General features: G+C 34.9%; 1 protein-coding gene across 3 annotated transcripts in view; it reads left to right on the top strand.

The window, feature by feature from the left end:
• Window positions 1-15,571, top strand: part of ANO5 (anoctamin 5) — a 101,863-nt gene that overhangs the window by 14,729 nt on the left and 71,563 nt on the right. Inside the window, exons 3-4 of one of the 3 annotated variants that reach the window (XM_046017568.1) lie at window positions 5,627-5,632; window positions 6,403-6,453. In XM_046017568.1, the coding sequence (XP_045873524.1) occupies window positions 5,627-5,632; window positions 6,403-6,453 (57 nt within the window). The remainder of the gene's footprint in view (window positions 1-5,626; window positions 5,633-6,402; window positions 6,454-15,571) is intronic. The other 2 variants (XM_046017571.1, XM_046017569.1) reach the window with 2 other exon arrangements.

Raw genomic sequence — 15,571 nt, 5'->3', positions numbered from 1 at the left:
AGCAAGGATATAGGTGGGCTCAAAAATAGGATAGGATTGCTATCCAATGGGATATAATTGACATTTATTGACTATTATACCTAACAGCAGAATACACATCCACCTCAAGTGCTGATGTAATATATGCCAGGAAATACCATATTGTGAGCCATAGAAAAACCTTGACAAATTTAAAATAATTCAAATCATGCAGAGTTAGTTCTTTAACTACAATAAAATCAAACTAGAAATTGGTAAGAGAGAGAACAGGAACAGCTCCAACAATTGGAAACTAAACAACATACTTCTAAAGGACAAAGAAAGTCTCAAGAAAAAGACAAAACCAAAACAAAACAACACTCAACTGAATAAAAGTGAAAATACAACATACTAACATTTGAGGGGTGTAGCCAAAGCAATGCTGAGAGGGAAATTGTAACCCTAAATGTTTGTTAGTAAAAAGGAGAAGTCTCAAGTCAATAATAAGCTTCCATCTCAAGAAATAAGAGCAAAATAAACCCAGAAAAAACAAAACCATGTAAGAGCAGAAATCAATGAACTGAAAATTGAAAAATGTTAGAGAAAATAATTGAAATGAAAAGCTGGTTCTTTGAAAAGATAATAAAATTGACAGACTTTTAGCAAGACTTACCAAAAAAGTACAGGAGAGAGAAAGCGCAAGGGAGAGAGAAGAGACAAACATACTATCAGGAATAAAATAAGGCATATCACTATAGATTTTGTAGATATCAAAATGATAATAAAGGAATACTAGGAATAATTCTACACATATAAATTTGACAACTTAAATAAAGTAGATGAATTCCTTAAAATCACAAACTATCTTAACCCATTCAATATTAAATTGATAATAGGATAGTTCCATAATTATTAAGGAAATAAAATGAGTAACTTAAGGACTTCTTCCCCTAAAGAAATCTGATGGCTTCACTGGAGAATTCTACCAAATGTTTAAAGAATAATTAACACCAATCTCTTCCAGACAACAGAAGAGGAACGAACACTTCCCAATTCATTTTAGAGGCTTGCATTACCCTCATACTAAACCAAACAAAAATAGTACCAAAAAAAAGAGAGAAAACTACAGACTAATATTTTTCATGATCGTAGACACAAAAATCCTTAGTAAAATACTTTGCAAATGGAATATGAAAAGAATATAATACCATAACCAAGTGAAGTTTATTCCAATGATGGAAGGCTCATTCATTTTCCAAAAATCAGTTGATGTACTTGATTATATAAAAAGGATAAAGAATAAAAATCAGAGGATTTAATATTTTTCAGAAAAAAACATTTATTTTATATATACACCCACAGATTTATCTGTATCTATATCTGTGTCTGTATCTGTATCTAATCTCAGAAAACTTGAAATAGAGAGGAACTTCTTTACCTAAAAAAGAACATCAATAAAACAGTAGCATCATATTAAGCAGTAAAAGACTGAATGCTTTCCATTACGGTCAAAAACATGACAAGAATATCTTCCTTTATTCTTCCTATTAAACATAGCACTGAAAATTCTTTCAATAAGGTAGACTAAAATGCATATGGATAAGAAAGGAGTAAATAAAACTCTGCCAGGTTGTAGATGACACAAGTAGGCAGAGAGGCAGAGAGAGAGGAGGAAGCAGGCTTCCTGCTGAGTAGAGAGCAGGATGCGGGGCTCCATCCCAGGACTCTGGGATCATGACCAGAGCTGAAGGCAGAGGCTTAACCCACTGAGCCACCCAGGCGCCCTGTGGGGCAGTTTCTTAAACAGAAAAATCTAAGAAATCTACAAAACAAACAAACAAAACCAACCCCTCTAAAAACCAAAACCAAACCAAAACAAACCTCCCCCCCCCCAACCCTCCTGGAACAAAGAAGCTAATTTCATACAGAAATCAATTGCATTTCTATATATGACCGGTAAACACATGGAAGCCCAAGTTGGGTATATGAGTTAATCCAATTCCTATTAAAGTCTCAGCAAGACTTTTTGTAGACATAGACAAAATTGTTCTAAAGTTTATATGAAAATGCAAAGGAAGTAGAAGAGATAAAACAGTTTTGAAAAAAGAAAGTGGGAGGAATCCTTTTTTTTTTTTTTTAAGCTACAGTTTAATCAAGATATTGTGTTATTTCCAGAGAGAGACATGTAGATTAATGAAGCAGAATGGAAACTTCGGAACTAGCCCCACACAATTACTCCCAAATGATTTTGGACAGATGAGTAAAAACAACTCGATGGAGAAAGAACAGTCTTTTCAGCAAATGGTGCTGGAACATTTGGATATATATAGGCAGAATTATGAACTTTAACTTTAGCCTCACACCTTATACAAAAATCAGTTCAACACTGATCACAGATTTCAGTGCAAATCATTAAACTATACAACTTTTTGAAGAAAAAATAGGAGAAAACCTTTGGGAAGTAGGTCTTTGTAAAGAGCTATTAGACATGACACAAAAGCATGATCCATAAAAGAAAAATTAGTAAGTTGGACTTTTTCAAACCTAAAAACTTTTGTTTTATATAAGATCGTGGTAAGAGGAACAGACAAGCCACAGGTGTGGAGAAAACATGTGCACATTGCCTATCTGACGAGAGATTCCTATCTACAGTATTATAAAGAAACAGCAAAACCCAGCATTAAAACAACCAGCCCCAGTGAGTGAAATACATGATGATATATTTCCTTAAAGAGGATATAGATGGAAAATAAATACATCTGGCAAATAAAAGATGTTCAATATGACTAGCAATTAAGGAATTGCAAAATAAGACCAAAGTGAGCTATCACTATATGCCCACGAGAACCACTAAAATGGAAAATAGTGACGATACCAAACAGCGGAGGAGATGCTGAGAAACCAGGGCTCTCATACATTGTTGGTAGGGATGGAAAATAGAAACAGTCACATTAGGAAACTGTGGGGCAGTTTCTTTTCTTTTCTTTTTTTTTTAAAGAATTTATTTAGTTGACAGAGAGAGATCACAAGTAGGCAGAGAGGCAGAGAGGAGGAAGCAGGCTTCCTGCTGAGTAGACAGCCGGATGCAGGGCTCCATCCCAGGACCCTGGGATCATGACCAGAGCTGAAGGCAGAGGCTTAACCCACTGAGCCACTCAGGTGCCCTGTGGGGCAGTTTCTTAAAAAAAAAACTAAACATACACTTACCCTATGACTCAGTAATCACACCCCTGGGCATTTATCCCACGTAAATGAAAACATAATCACATGAAAACCTTGGAACAATTGTTTTTGAGTAGCTTTTATTATAGTAGTCAGAGTACAAATAACCCGAATGTCCTACAGTAGGTGACCAGTTAAATCAACTGTGCCATAGCTCACCATGAACTACTACCCACCAATAAAAGGAATCAATTATTGATATGCACACAGCCGAGATGGATCTCCAGGGCATTAAGCTTAATGAAAAAAAAAAAAAATCTCAAAGGCCACATACTGTATGATTCTATTTTTATAACTCTTGAAATAACAATATAATAGAGATGGAGAGAAAATTAGTGCTTGTTAGTGGTTATGTATGTTTGGGGGAGGAATATAGACATAACTCTTAAAGGATTGGCACAAAGGAGATCCTTCTGGCTAGAATTGCTCTGTGTATTAATTGGACTGGTTCTTACTCAAATGTACAATCTGATACAACACAGTGCTATGCAGCTATGCACACACATTGTACTCATGTCAGTTTCCTGGTTTTGAGGTTGTATCATAGTTATGTGAGGCATTAATCATTGGGGGAAACTGGGTGATGGGCACATGAGATTTCTATCTTTGCAAATTTCTACGAATCTATAATTATTTCAAAATGAAAAGAAAAAAAATACAACTTATGTAACTTTTCCTCAATGCCAATTTGATTTTCTTTTATCGAATCAAATGCTCAAATGCTATAAAAATGCAAAATCTACATTGTAGTCCATTTTTTAAAAAGACATATTAATAAGGGACTATTCATCCAAGCTTTGGATTGAGGCAAAGATGATCAGAATAATTCAATTGAATTCAATTCAAGACAGAATACATATAAATTCTAGGCTCACTATTTTAAAATTTTCTTACACTTTCAAATGATCCCTTCTTTCACAATTGCTTAAACTTGAAAAGGACTGAATTCTAGACTATTGCCTCTGATCTACAATTGATGTAGGTCATCACTGAGCATTGTTAGTATTTTTTTGGAGATCCAGAGAATGCATGTGAATTAAAAATGTATGGGATGATAAATATATTAAATTTATGATGCGATCACAAGAAATTAAGCAAATATTAATTTTAAAATGTCAACATATATTGGAAACTTCCCACGTGTTATCATATTTAATTTCACTGTACTAAAATTGTGGCATGGAGAGGTTAACTTGCTCAAGTTGAGATGTATCAAGTCATTAGTTTTGCATAACTGAAGAAAAAGGTTATGAAGAGTCTTTAAAATGAGACTAAAGTAGTTTGCTATATCCATAAAATTCTGGTGTTGAGCTTCTGAACCCAAGCAGGCTGATTCTAGAGCTTGCTCTCTTAATCACTCTACTGTATTACCTCTTTAAGAATACTGCTTTAAAGACTCCTGTGTAAAAGTACTTTTTTCCCCCTGAATTTCAATTTCCAAACAATTGCTTCTTATGTTTAGAATAGTCGGGATTGCTACTTAGTTTCTGTGGTGATGTACAGATCTGAATACTGCCTCGTTTTTGTTTTGTTTTGTTTTTGTTTTTGCTACTGGAAGTTTGCATCAATCATTCATCTATTTATTCATTTCATTACATTTTGTACCATTTCATTCCATTCTGTAATGGTTGGGGTCAGGGAAGGAGGCAGCCTGAGACAGGAAAGTCACAGCTATGGAAGGGGGAAATGTAGTATTGAGAACAGCACGGATTCTCCCTTGGCCTGAGACTAAGGTCAGTGACAAATTAAACAATGAAATACTCAGCAAGAAGTATGAAGGAACCTATGTGAATTTTATTTTGCAAACTGAAGATACACCCACAGGTTTTGATTGGAAAGTCACAACAGGTTCATATTTCTTAAAGGCAGAGATCGTAAAGTGACTAGTCTGGTTGCTTTTGGGACATTTAATGTATTTTTTTTTGTACCTTCTTTTAAGTAAACAACTGGCCACTCTCTACCATAAATGAAAAAAATTATTTTATGAGGAGTCAACATAAAGTGAAGCTATAATAGATTTATATATTATCTTAAAGGCAGAAATATAGGTGCACAATTTATTATTAGAGGCTGCTGCTTTAGAATTGAGGGATGGAGATATTCATTTTAACTCATATCTGATGTATTTAGGTGAGTTAATGGGATTCATTCAAGCTCCATAGGCAGAACACACATCAGTGAAAAGAGGATTTTGAACATATATTTACTCTTTGACTCAGTTTACTGTAGTTCTTCCAACTGTTTCAGCATAGCTTTAATACCATAGATGACATTTATCTTTTCATGGAATTTATTTTGAATACCATAATATGAACATTAATAGGTGTTCAAAATTCTTTTCCTTGTCCTCCTTAAGAAAACAGATAAATTAGTTTTGTTTTCTTTTTGTTTTTGTTTTTTTTTCTTGTGGCACCTGGGTATAATGATGCTGTTTGTGATTTCCAAGAACCAGGTAAGTAAACTCCCCATCTAGCCACGAATTTAAGGTTCTTTTTTGCTGACTGCTGCCTCTCCATAGCACCCCCTGGTGCCTGACACCAGCGACCACAAGAAGTGATGGGTGTGGCTCCAGGCGCGTACGCTGTAATGGGCAGTCTATCAGGGAGTATGAGGATTTAAAATCCAATATACAGAGTCCTCGCTATTACTTTAATTACAAGCGTTCTGTATGTATTTATAGCCAAATATGGATTTTTTCCTGGGTTGTAAGTACAGATCCTTAAGAACTCTGGTGTGTTTCCTAAGGTATTCACTTTATTTAATAAAGTAATAAATAAAATAATAATCATTTAATTTAATAAATATTTGTTTAATAATCCCCAAAAATTGTTGAAAGGCCTGAAATAGCCGGTTAGTTCTACCTTTCCTTGTGGTCCTGCTCACGACCCAGCATCATTCCAAAGGTGGTACTCTTTGCTAATTTCTCTATAACATTGTAGTTTCTTAACCAGTTCCCATATCTTGGGTTTTTTGATTTGATAAAGCTACCTTCAAAATTCTCATTCTTTCTCAAGCTCTTTCTCCCTGCACACACACACACACACACACACACACACACGCACACCCACAGTTTTGCATTCAATTTCAGGAGCTCTGTAAGTTCCCTGAATTGCAGGTTGTGTATTTCTGTATTGAGAACCTAGAGTTTTTGTAGTTGAAAGTTATATCCTCCCCACTTGCATTATTATTAACAACATTCCGTCTCCCCCATGTTACTGTTAGCAGTCCCTGAGCAGCAGAGAGACCAGCTTTCTCATCAGTGAAGAACCAGTGGTAAGCAGCCATCACTATACTTTCCTGCATGGACACAAATGGGGTATTATCATGTAGTCAGAGCAGGTGATGCTCTCTTTCCCAGGTCAGTTATCTTTCAGGTCCTCATACATGATATTTTAGAATTTATTACTTTGGGAAAAAATCAGTTTCTTATGGGGAAAAAAGTAACATCAAACGAATCTATGAGAAATACACATAAGGCATAGCTGTTTGCTTGTATTTTAATTTCTCAGTTTTACAAATGAGAAAAAAAATGAGGGATCTCAGAGACTTAATGACTTGACCAAAATTATCCTGACGTTGAAGAGGTGGATCCTGGACTAGAACTCGAGTTTTTGAACTGTGATTCAGTATTCTTTCTTCATATTTCATCCCTTCAGTCCTTTCCCTTTTGAGTACATGCCTAAGAATAATCATGAAGTACAATTTATTTAATAATCAAATTTGAATATCAATTAAGAAGTTAGTAAAGGGATTTAAAAATTTTCACTAATTGCTTAGCAAAAAAAAAAAATGATGCTATTTGGGAAGATGGTGAAATAGAGTTATATTCTTACACTGACAATTTTAACATGGGTGATGTTTTGCTTTCCGTTAGCATACTGATCTGTAATGTTCCAGAATGAAGAATAATCAATTATTATAATAATTGAAACTTTGTTCTTTTTTTTTTGGATCATGTAAAACATTTATATGATTCCAAAGTTGAAAGCCATAGATCAAATAAGGTTTAACGGAACCTAAAGCTTATGCTATTTTGCTGTCACTCTTTAAGAAGAATAATGGAACAATAATAATTTATTTTTTAAAATTTACAAACTATTTAACCATGAGGACATTTTGTTAGAATGTCCTTTGAAATACTTGGAGGGGCTGGTGCAAGCAAGAAGCGTAAAGAAGAAAGTAAATAGATTTACCTTTATTAGCTTGAAGGTAAATCTATGTGAGGATGAAACTAAAATGCAGCATTTTCAGAGAAAATTTTCTTCCTTGTTTTTCCTCTTAATCCTCTGTAGTAATCATTTGTACTTGGGTTTTCCTTTTAACGTGTCCTTTACTTTTCCATACATGGGTGTGTGTGTGTATGTGTGTGTGTACACATACATCTGTATATTCCTCCTACTTCTTACACTAAAGTTAGCATACTGTATATACTGGTCTGTTCCTTCGTTTTCACTTAACATAACCTGAATTCACGTAATATTGTATGTAGATTTCATTCCTATTCATTTGTATGTTGCATAATATTACATTGTGGGGGTTTAGCATGGTATATTCATTCAGGCCCCTTATTGATGCACATTTGAGTTGTTTTTAATCTTTTGTTATCACAAATATTGTTATAATAAATACCCTTGAGAGTCAGTCTTGATAATCTGGCCAGTGTTAAATAAGATTTCTGCATAAAAGAATAAAGATAGGGCGCCTGGGTGGCTCAGTGGTTTAAGCCGCTGCCTTCGGCTCAGGTCATGATCTCAGGGTCCTGGGATCGAGTCCCGCATCGGGCTCTCTGCGCAGCAGGGAGCCTGCTTCCTCCTCTTTCTCTCTCTCTCTGCCTGCCTCTCTGCCTACTTGTGATCTCTCTCTGTCAAATAAATAAATAAAAATCTTTAAAAAAAAAAAAAAGAATAAAGATATATGTAATTTTGCCACATATTGCCAAATTCCCCTATGATTTACATTTCTTTACATCTAGGAGGATGCCTGCATGTTGTCATGAGTTTTGATTTTTGCCTGTCTGGTGTTGAGATGGTTAGTGGCGGCTGGGAGCTCCATCAGTTAGCTGTGTATCTTAGTGTGGTTTATTTTTCTTAAATATTTTATTTTGTTTATTTGACAGGGAGAGATAGATCACAAGTAGGCAGAGCAGCAGGCAGAGAGAGAGGAGGAAGCAGGCTTCCCACTGAGCAGAGAGCCCAATAAGGGACTTGATCCAAGGACCCTGAGATCATGACCTGAGCTGAATTGAAGGCAGAGGCCTAACCCACTGAGCCACCCAGGCACCCCCTTAGTGTGGTTTAAATTTTCCTTTCTCTCTGTATGAGTGGAACATCCATCTTTTCCTATGTTGATGGTCATTTTAACTTATTTTTCTGGATAACTCTGTTCATTTATTTTGTCTATTTTCCTGTCAAACTGTTAGGTGTTTCCTTTTTCTCTTGAAATTTTTTTTTTGGAGCTGTTTACATATTTATTGTTATCCTCCTGCCTGTGATAAAGTTGTAAATAATTTCCCCATTATGTCATATGCTAGTGATTATTATTCTAGATTCCAAATGATTTGAAAATTATTTATGGTATTTCATTTTTTTGATGACAGTGTCTTTGGTTAAACAGTAAGTTTTGGAAATTAAACAGTAAGCTTCTTTTTTAAATAAACTTTTTAAAAAAAATATTTATTTATTTATTTTTTCAGCGCAACAGTATTTATTGTTTTTGCACCACACCCAGTGCTCCATGCAACACGTGCCCTCCCTATTACCCACCACCTGGTTCCCCCAACCTCCCACCCCTCACCCCTTCAAAACTCTCAGGTTCTTTTTCAGAGTCCATAGTCTCTCATGGTTCACCTCCCCCTCCAATTTCCCTCAACTTCCCTCTCCTCTCTATCTCCCAATGTCCTCCATGTCATTTGTTATGCTCCACAAATAAGTGAAACCATATGTCAAATAAACTTTTAATTTGAGTACAGTTTTAGATTTACAGATTTACTGTGAATACAGTAATACATCAAATTTCTTACACCCCATTTCTATTTTCCCTTGTTATTAGCATCTTGCATTAGTATGGTACAATTAATGAACTATTATTGGTGCATTATTATTAACTGAAGTCCATACTTCATTCGGATTTCTGTAGTTTTTCCCTAATGTCCTTTTTCTATTTCAGGATCCCACCAAGATACTACATTGCATTTATTTATTTATTTTTAGGTTTTTATTTTAATTCCAGTATAGGCAGCATACAGTGTTTTATTAGTTTCAGGTGTGTAGTATAGTAATTCACCACTTCCATACATCACCTGTTCTCATCACGACAAGTGCACTCCTTAATGCCCATCACCTATTTCACCCGTCCTCCCGCCTCCTCCCCTCTGGAAACCATCAGTCGGTTCTCTGTAGTTAAGAATCTGGTTCTTGGTTTGTTTCTCTTTCTTTTTTTCCCTTTGCTTGTTTGTTTCTTAAATTCCATGTATGAGTGAGATCATATATATTTGTCTTTCTCTGACTGACTTACTTCACTTAACATTATATTCTGTAGCTCCATCCATGTCATTGCAAATGGAACAATTTTATTCTTTTTATGGCTGAATAATATTCTAATGTATATATATACCACATCTTCTTTATCCATTCATCAATCAATGGACACTTTAGCTGCTTCTGTTATCTTTGACTAATGCTGCTATAAAAATATGGTGCCATGTATCCCTTTGAATTAGTGTTTTTGTATTCTTTGGGGAAATACTTAGTAGTGTGATTATGGAATGGTAGGGCCATCTATTTTTTAACTCCTTCCAGAATCTCCATAGTATTTTCTACAGCAGCTGCACCAGTTTGCATTCCCACCAACCGTGCATGAGGGTTCCTTTTTCTCCACATCCTCCCCAACACCTGTTGTTTCTTGTATTGTTCACTTTAGCCATTCTGACAGGTGTGAGGTGCTATCTCATTGTAGTTTTGATTTGCATTTCCCTGATGGTAATGAACATCTTTTCATGTGTCTGTTGGCCACCTGGATGTCTTCTTCGGAGAAATGTCCATTCGTGCCTTCTGCCCATTTTAAAATTGGATTTTTTGTTGTTGTTGTTGTTGTTGTTTAAAAGATTTTATTTATTTATTCATGAGAGACAGAGAGAGAGAGGAGAGAGAGGCAGAGGCAGAAGGAGAAGCAGGCTCTCTGCAGAGCAGGGAGCCTAATGTGGGACTAGATCCCAGTACCCTGGGATCATGACCTGAGCTGAATGCAGATGCTTAACTGACTGAGCCACACAGGCACCCCAAGATTATTTGTTTTTTGAGTTGTTTCAGTTCTTTATATATTTTATATCCTAACCCTTTATCAGATATGTCAAGATATTTGCAAATATCTTCTCCTATTCTATAGGTTGCCTTTTTATTTTTTGTCAATTTTTCCTTTGCTGTGCATAAGCTTTTTATTTTGATGTAATCCTAATAGTTTACTTTTGCTTTTGTTTCCTTTGCCCTAAGAGATTTAGCTAGAAAAAAAGTTGCAACAGGAGTGTCAAAGTGGTTACTTCCTTTTTTTTTTTTTTTTTAAAGTGGTTACTTCCTATATCCCCTTCTCTTCTAGGATTTCTCATATTTAGGTCTTTAACCCATTCTGAATTTATTTTTACTACACTGCATTTAATAGGCATGTCTCCTCTTGGCTGTGACAGCTTCTTATACTTCTCATGTTTTTAATGACCTTCACAGTGTTCAGGAGTACTAATTAGATACTTTATAGACTGTCCCCCAATTGAGATTTTTCTGATGTTTTTCTCATGATTAGACTGGAGTAAATGTGTTTTGGGGAGGAAGACAATAGAAGTTAAGTGATATTTTCATCACATTATATCAAGTGTATGCTCTGTCAACATGACTTACCATTCTTGATGTTAACTTTGATTGTCTGGTTTAAAGTAGTGTTTGTCATTTTGCTCTGCTATAAAGTTATTCTTTTTCTTCTCCCTTTCTATACTATTTTCCTTAGAAGAAAGTCAATCTATGACGCCTACCTTTAAGGACTAGGGGGTTGCGCTTCAAGTCCTTAAGGGTAAATGAACTATTTAGAATTCTTCTGTATGGAAAATTTATCTCTCATTCATTCATTCATTCATTCATTCATTTCTATCATGATGCACTCATGATATTTATTTTCTATTTTCTGTTACAAACCCAATACTATTTATTTATTTGTTTATTTTGCTCAAATTGTTGTCGCTGTGGCTACTTGGAACTTTATTAACCCTATTAATTTTGTTTTGCTTTGTTTTTAGCACTTACTTACTTTGTAGCACTGCGATGTGCCCTAAGCTCATTTTATTTGTTCCCTATATCAGTCCTGGAATCAACCATTTCTCCAGGGAAATTTTCTTTTAATGTCACAGAAATACCACAAAAGAAGAATCTGTATCAATTAGGGTTCTATCAGCCATATTCAGAGTAGGATAAGATGGGAAGTTCTGAATGAAAAACTTTCACAAATATAGGGTGCTAGAGAATGCCACTATGTATAGCTATTGTATTCATGCATCAATTATTATTGATAGAACTGAAGGGAATAAAAAGAGAGCATCATGTACTGACAAGATTCTTGAGAGGCTCAACGACCTTCAGTGAGGGGATACAGTCTTCCTGAATCTGACCTTGGGAAGGAAGACACTCGTTCTCTTTCTTCTCTTTAATTTAGTTTTTAATTAATTTTAATTAATTTAATTAATTAAAATTAATTTTAATTAATTTAATTAATTAAAATTAATTTTAATTTTTAATTTAAAATCTTAACAGAAGATTTTTATTTATTTGACAGAGAGAGACACAGTGAAAAAGGGAACATAAGCAGGAGGAGTGGGAGAGGGAGAAGCAGTCTTCCTGCCAAGGAGGGAGCCTGATGTGGGGCTCGATCCCAGAACCCTGGGATCATGACCTAAGCTGAAGGCAGGTGCTTAACCACTGAGCCTCCCAGGAACCCTGGAATAATTAATTTTTTTAACATAGCTCCCCTGCATGACAAAATATATTTAAGGCTTAATCATGAAATGAGTAATAATGTTGGCCAGAAAATAAATACATCAGTGGACATTTTATATTATTACACTTCACATATGTATGTATGTGTGCATACACACACACACACACATATGTTCTTACTAGTTAAAAAGTTTTTTAAAGTAAGTATGTTATTAAAAAAATAATGAATATTTTAACATTATATTAGTTGAATTTTTGGAAAAAATGGTGCAACCATATCCCTGCATATTGGTCTATCTCAGCAATGAATTGCAGTTGCCTGTTTGGGGCCTTTTGCAAATGTGTCATTGGTGTATTTGAAATTGAGCTTTGCATATTTATAGTTCATAGTGTATAGCCAAATTTGTCAAATATACTCATAGTTGATAAAAATGATATATTTTATTCATTTTAACTTAAAAAATGTCTTTCCCGTGAAGCAATATATAAACAAATAGGAAGAATCTTAAGCATAAGGCATTAGAGATTCATAAAATCCCATTTCACAGTAAATTCCCAAGAAGACATAATACTTCGCATGTCTTCAATTTTAGAGATCTGTTCTATCCACTTCAAATGTCTTCAGGGTGGGAAAAAAAAATTCCATTTGAACTATCTTCACCGGGAAATGCATCCTAAATTCTTTTTGCAAAAAAAAGCCAAAGTTTTTCTTCTGCAAACTGCCCCCCCAAAACCACACCAAAACAAAAACAAAGAAAATGACTAAATGAGAGGGAGCATTGACATTATTTTTCCTATTTCTATAGAAGGAGTGTTGGGAAACCTGGGTGGCTCAGTCAGTTAAGCATCTGACTCTTGATTTTGTCTGGGGTCATGGTCTCAGGGACATGGGATCAAGCCCTGTGTTGGGTTCCATGTTCAGTGGGGAGTCTGCTTGGATTCCCTTTCTCACTCTCCCTCTTTCCCTCCCTCTGCTCATGCACTCTCTCTGTCTCTCTCATAAATAAATAAATAAATATCTTTTTTAAAAGATTATTTATTTATTTATTTGGCAGACAGAGATCACGAGTAGGCAGAGAGGTAGGCAGAGAAAGAGGAAGAAGCAGGCTCCCTGCTGCACAGAGAGCCCAATGCGGGGCTCGAGCCAAGGACTCTGGGATCATGACCTGAGCTGAAGGTAGAGGCTTTAACCCACTGAGCCACCCAGGCCACCCCTATCTTTTTTTTTTTAAAAAAAGGGGGACTGCCTACTTCTTGGTGAAATTGATTAAGGAATTCAGATACTGAAATTTTGATTTTTCTTGCCATGTAAGACCAGAATCTTCTGTCGTTTTTCCTAGGATTCTTCTCATAAGTTGGATTCTCTTTTTATGTGCAAATATCCATTTCCTTAAATTTTTGCTACATGGTTAATTATTCTATGATGTTTATGTGCTGGTCTTTGAGGAACAGTCTTAGTTAAAGCTTGGTGTTTCACTGTACATTCTTAAGGTCCATTGCAAGTATATACGAATATTTCTGTGTCTGATTAGTCCATTTAATATTTCAAACTAGAAAAATAGAAAGGAAATTCCCCATGGCTATTACTGTATATTTTGAAGCTACAGTTTAGGCATAGAAATATGTAGACCACAGGGGCTGAGACTATGAAAAGCAATCTTCAAAAAAGCACTCAAAGCGATCTTCAAGGAAGTTACACATATACTGTCAAAGCAAAGTCTGTTGCTCAATCCACAAGCATTGGTATATCCAGATATGGTTACACATAACTGGGGATTCTCCAAATTAACTTCCATTTACTAAATTGAAACTTACATATACAATATTAAAACTTATCAGATACAACTTAGAAATTGTTTAGGATTTAGACAAACATAATTTTCAAGAAGGAATATTTTACCAATGTCATAAGAATTTGCTGGTAGTTGATTTTTTGTTATTTTTATTATTTTATTGGGTGAACACTAAGGGTGTGCAAGCCTTTTGTGTACCTAGTTGATTCTGTGTCTTTATTACCATTTGCTGATAATTAATAAGAATCTACCTGATAACATTAAACATACAGAGTACCCAGTGTTCGGCACAAAGAAATGAAGATATGGTAGCTTTTAATTAGTTTTAATTAGTTTTTAATTGCTGTGGTTTTTGTTTAAATTTAGGTCTTGTGTAGGATCCACTCAATAAGTGATTTTCATAGTTTGTAGATTGAGTGTCTACATCCTTAACCTCAAGTGTTAATGTAGATTTAAATGTGAAATCAAAGTCTCAAGAGCAGCTGGGCTTTGTCTTGCTTAGGAATTCAGAGCACTGAATGGCTTCCTGTATTACAACTCCCTGAGTTGTACTGATTTTCATTCACTTACAGTATGTATACCGGAATTGTCTATGATACTGGACTTTCATACCCTGCTCCTCCGTCACCAGTGATATAGTAGCTGAGACAGAACCAGAGTCAGCAATCTCTCAAGTGCTTCCTGCTCTCCCACACTGAGTACTGCCTGTATTGGTCAGTAGCTGGTCTGTTGAAGACATTCAAAAATGGCCAAGGAAGGGTGCGAGAAAAAAAATACATAAAGAGAGAGGAAGGCAGATGAGTGATCAAAATTACATATAATGAGAGAACGATACCATTGACAACTCATACTATGTGGCTCCAGTAATTCAGGTTATCAACTCTATTCCTAAAGAAAGGACTCTAAAGTGGCTTCGTATGAATAAATTAGATTAAATTTAATGTGAAATTACGTAGGGAAAACTTTTATGAAAAGTTTATAATATATGAAAGTTTATTTTAATATTATGGTAATGTTATGAAAAAGGCAAGAAAATTCATACATTAAATGATTTACTATATTAAAAAATTCAATTCTTGAAGAAAGTCAGAAATAAATACATCAAATAGTTACTAAGGTAACAAGGAAATAGCACTGATTTTAAAAAATGCCTTTTCATTAGTTTCAGTGTTACCCATTTAAACATAATTTAGCACAAGATGGAAATTTATAACAAAGTTATTAATTCTATAATTTTTATCACTGGAACATAATTTTATCTTTTTGTGATCTAGTCCTTTGCTGGTGATCTTGTAATATATTTAAAATTAAGTTTAAAACACATTAACTGTTGAATCAATATGTTTTCATGGTCAACTGCTGGTATTGATCCCATTGGCTTTTATATTGTGAAGAAATGTATTGGGAATTAGATGTATTGATATTAGATGTATTTATTGCAGAAGGCTTTTTAGCAATCATCTGAGTAACTTTTTAAACCCTGCCTCTTAGCAAGTCTTATATGTATGGTACTTAGTTAATTCATGACCCTAGGCCCAACTTAAGATTTTATTTATTTACTTGAGAGAGAGAGAGAGAGTATACACAAGCAGGGGGAAAGGCAGTGGGAGAGGGAGAAGCAGACTC

The sequence above is a fragment of the Meles meles genome, chromosome 8 (genome assembly GCF_922984935.1).
Source record: "Meles meles chromosome 8, mMelMel3.1 paternal haplotype, whole genome shotgun sequence".
In the NCBI taxonomy this organism is placed as follows: domain Eukaryota; kingdom Metazoa; phylum Chordata; class Mammalia; order Carnivora; family Mustelidae; genus Meles; species Meles meles.
The sequence above is the reverse complement of the archived record's forward strand: the minus strand, read 5'-3'. Positions and strand labels throughout refer to the sequence as shown.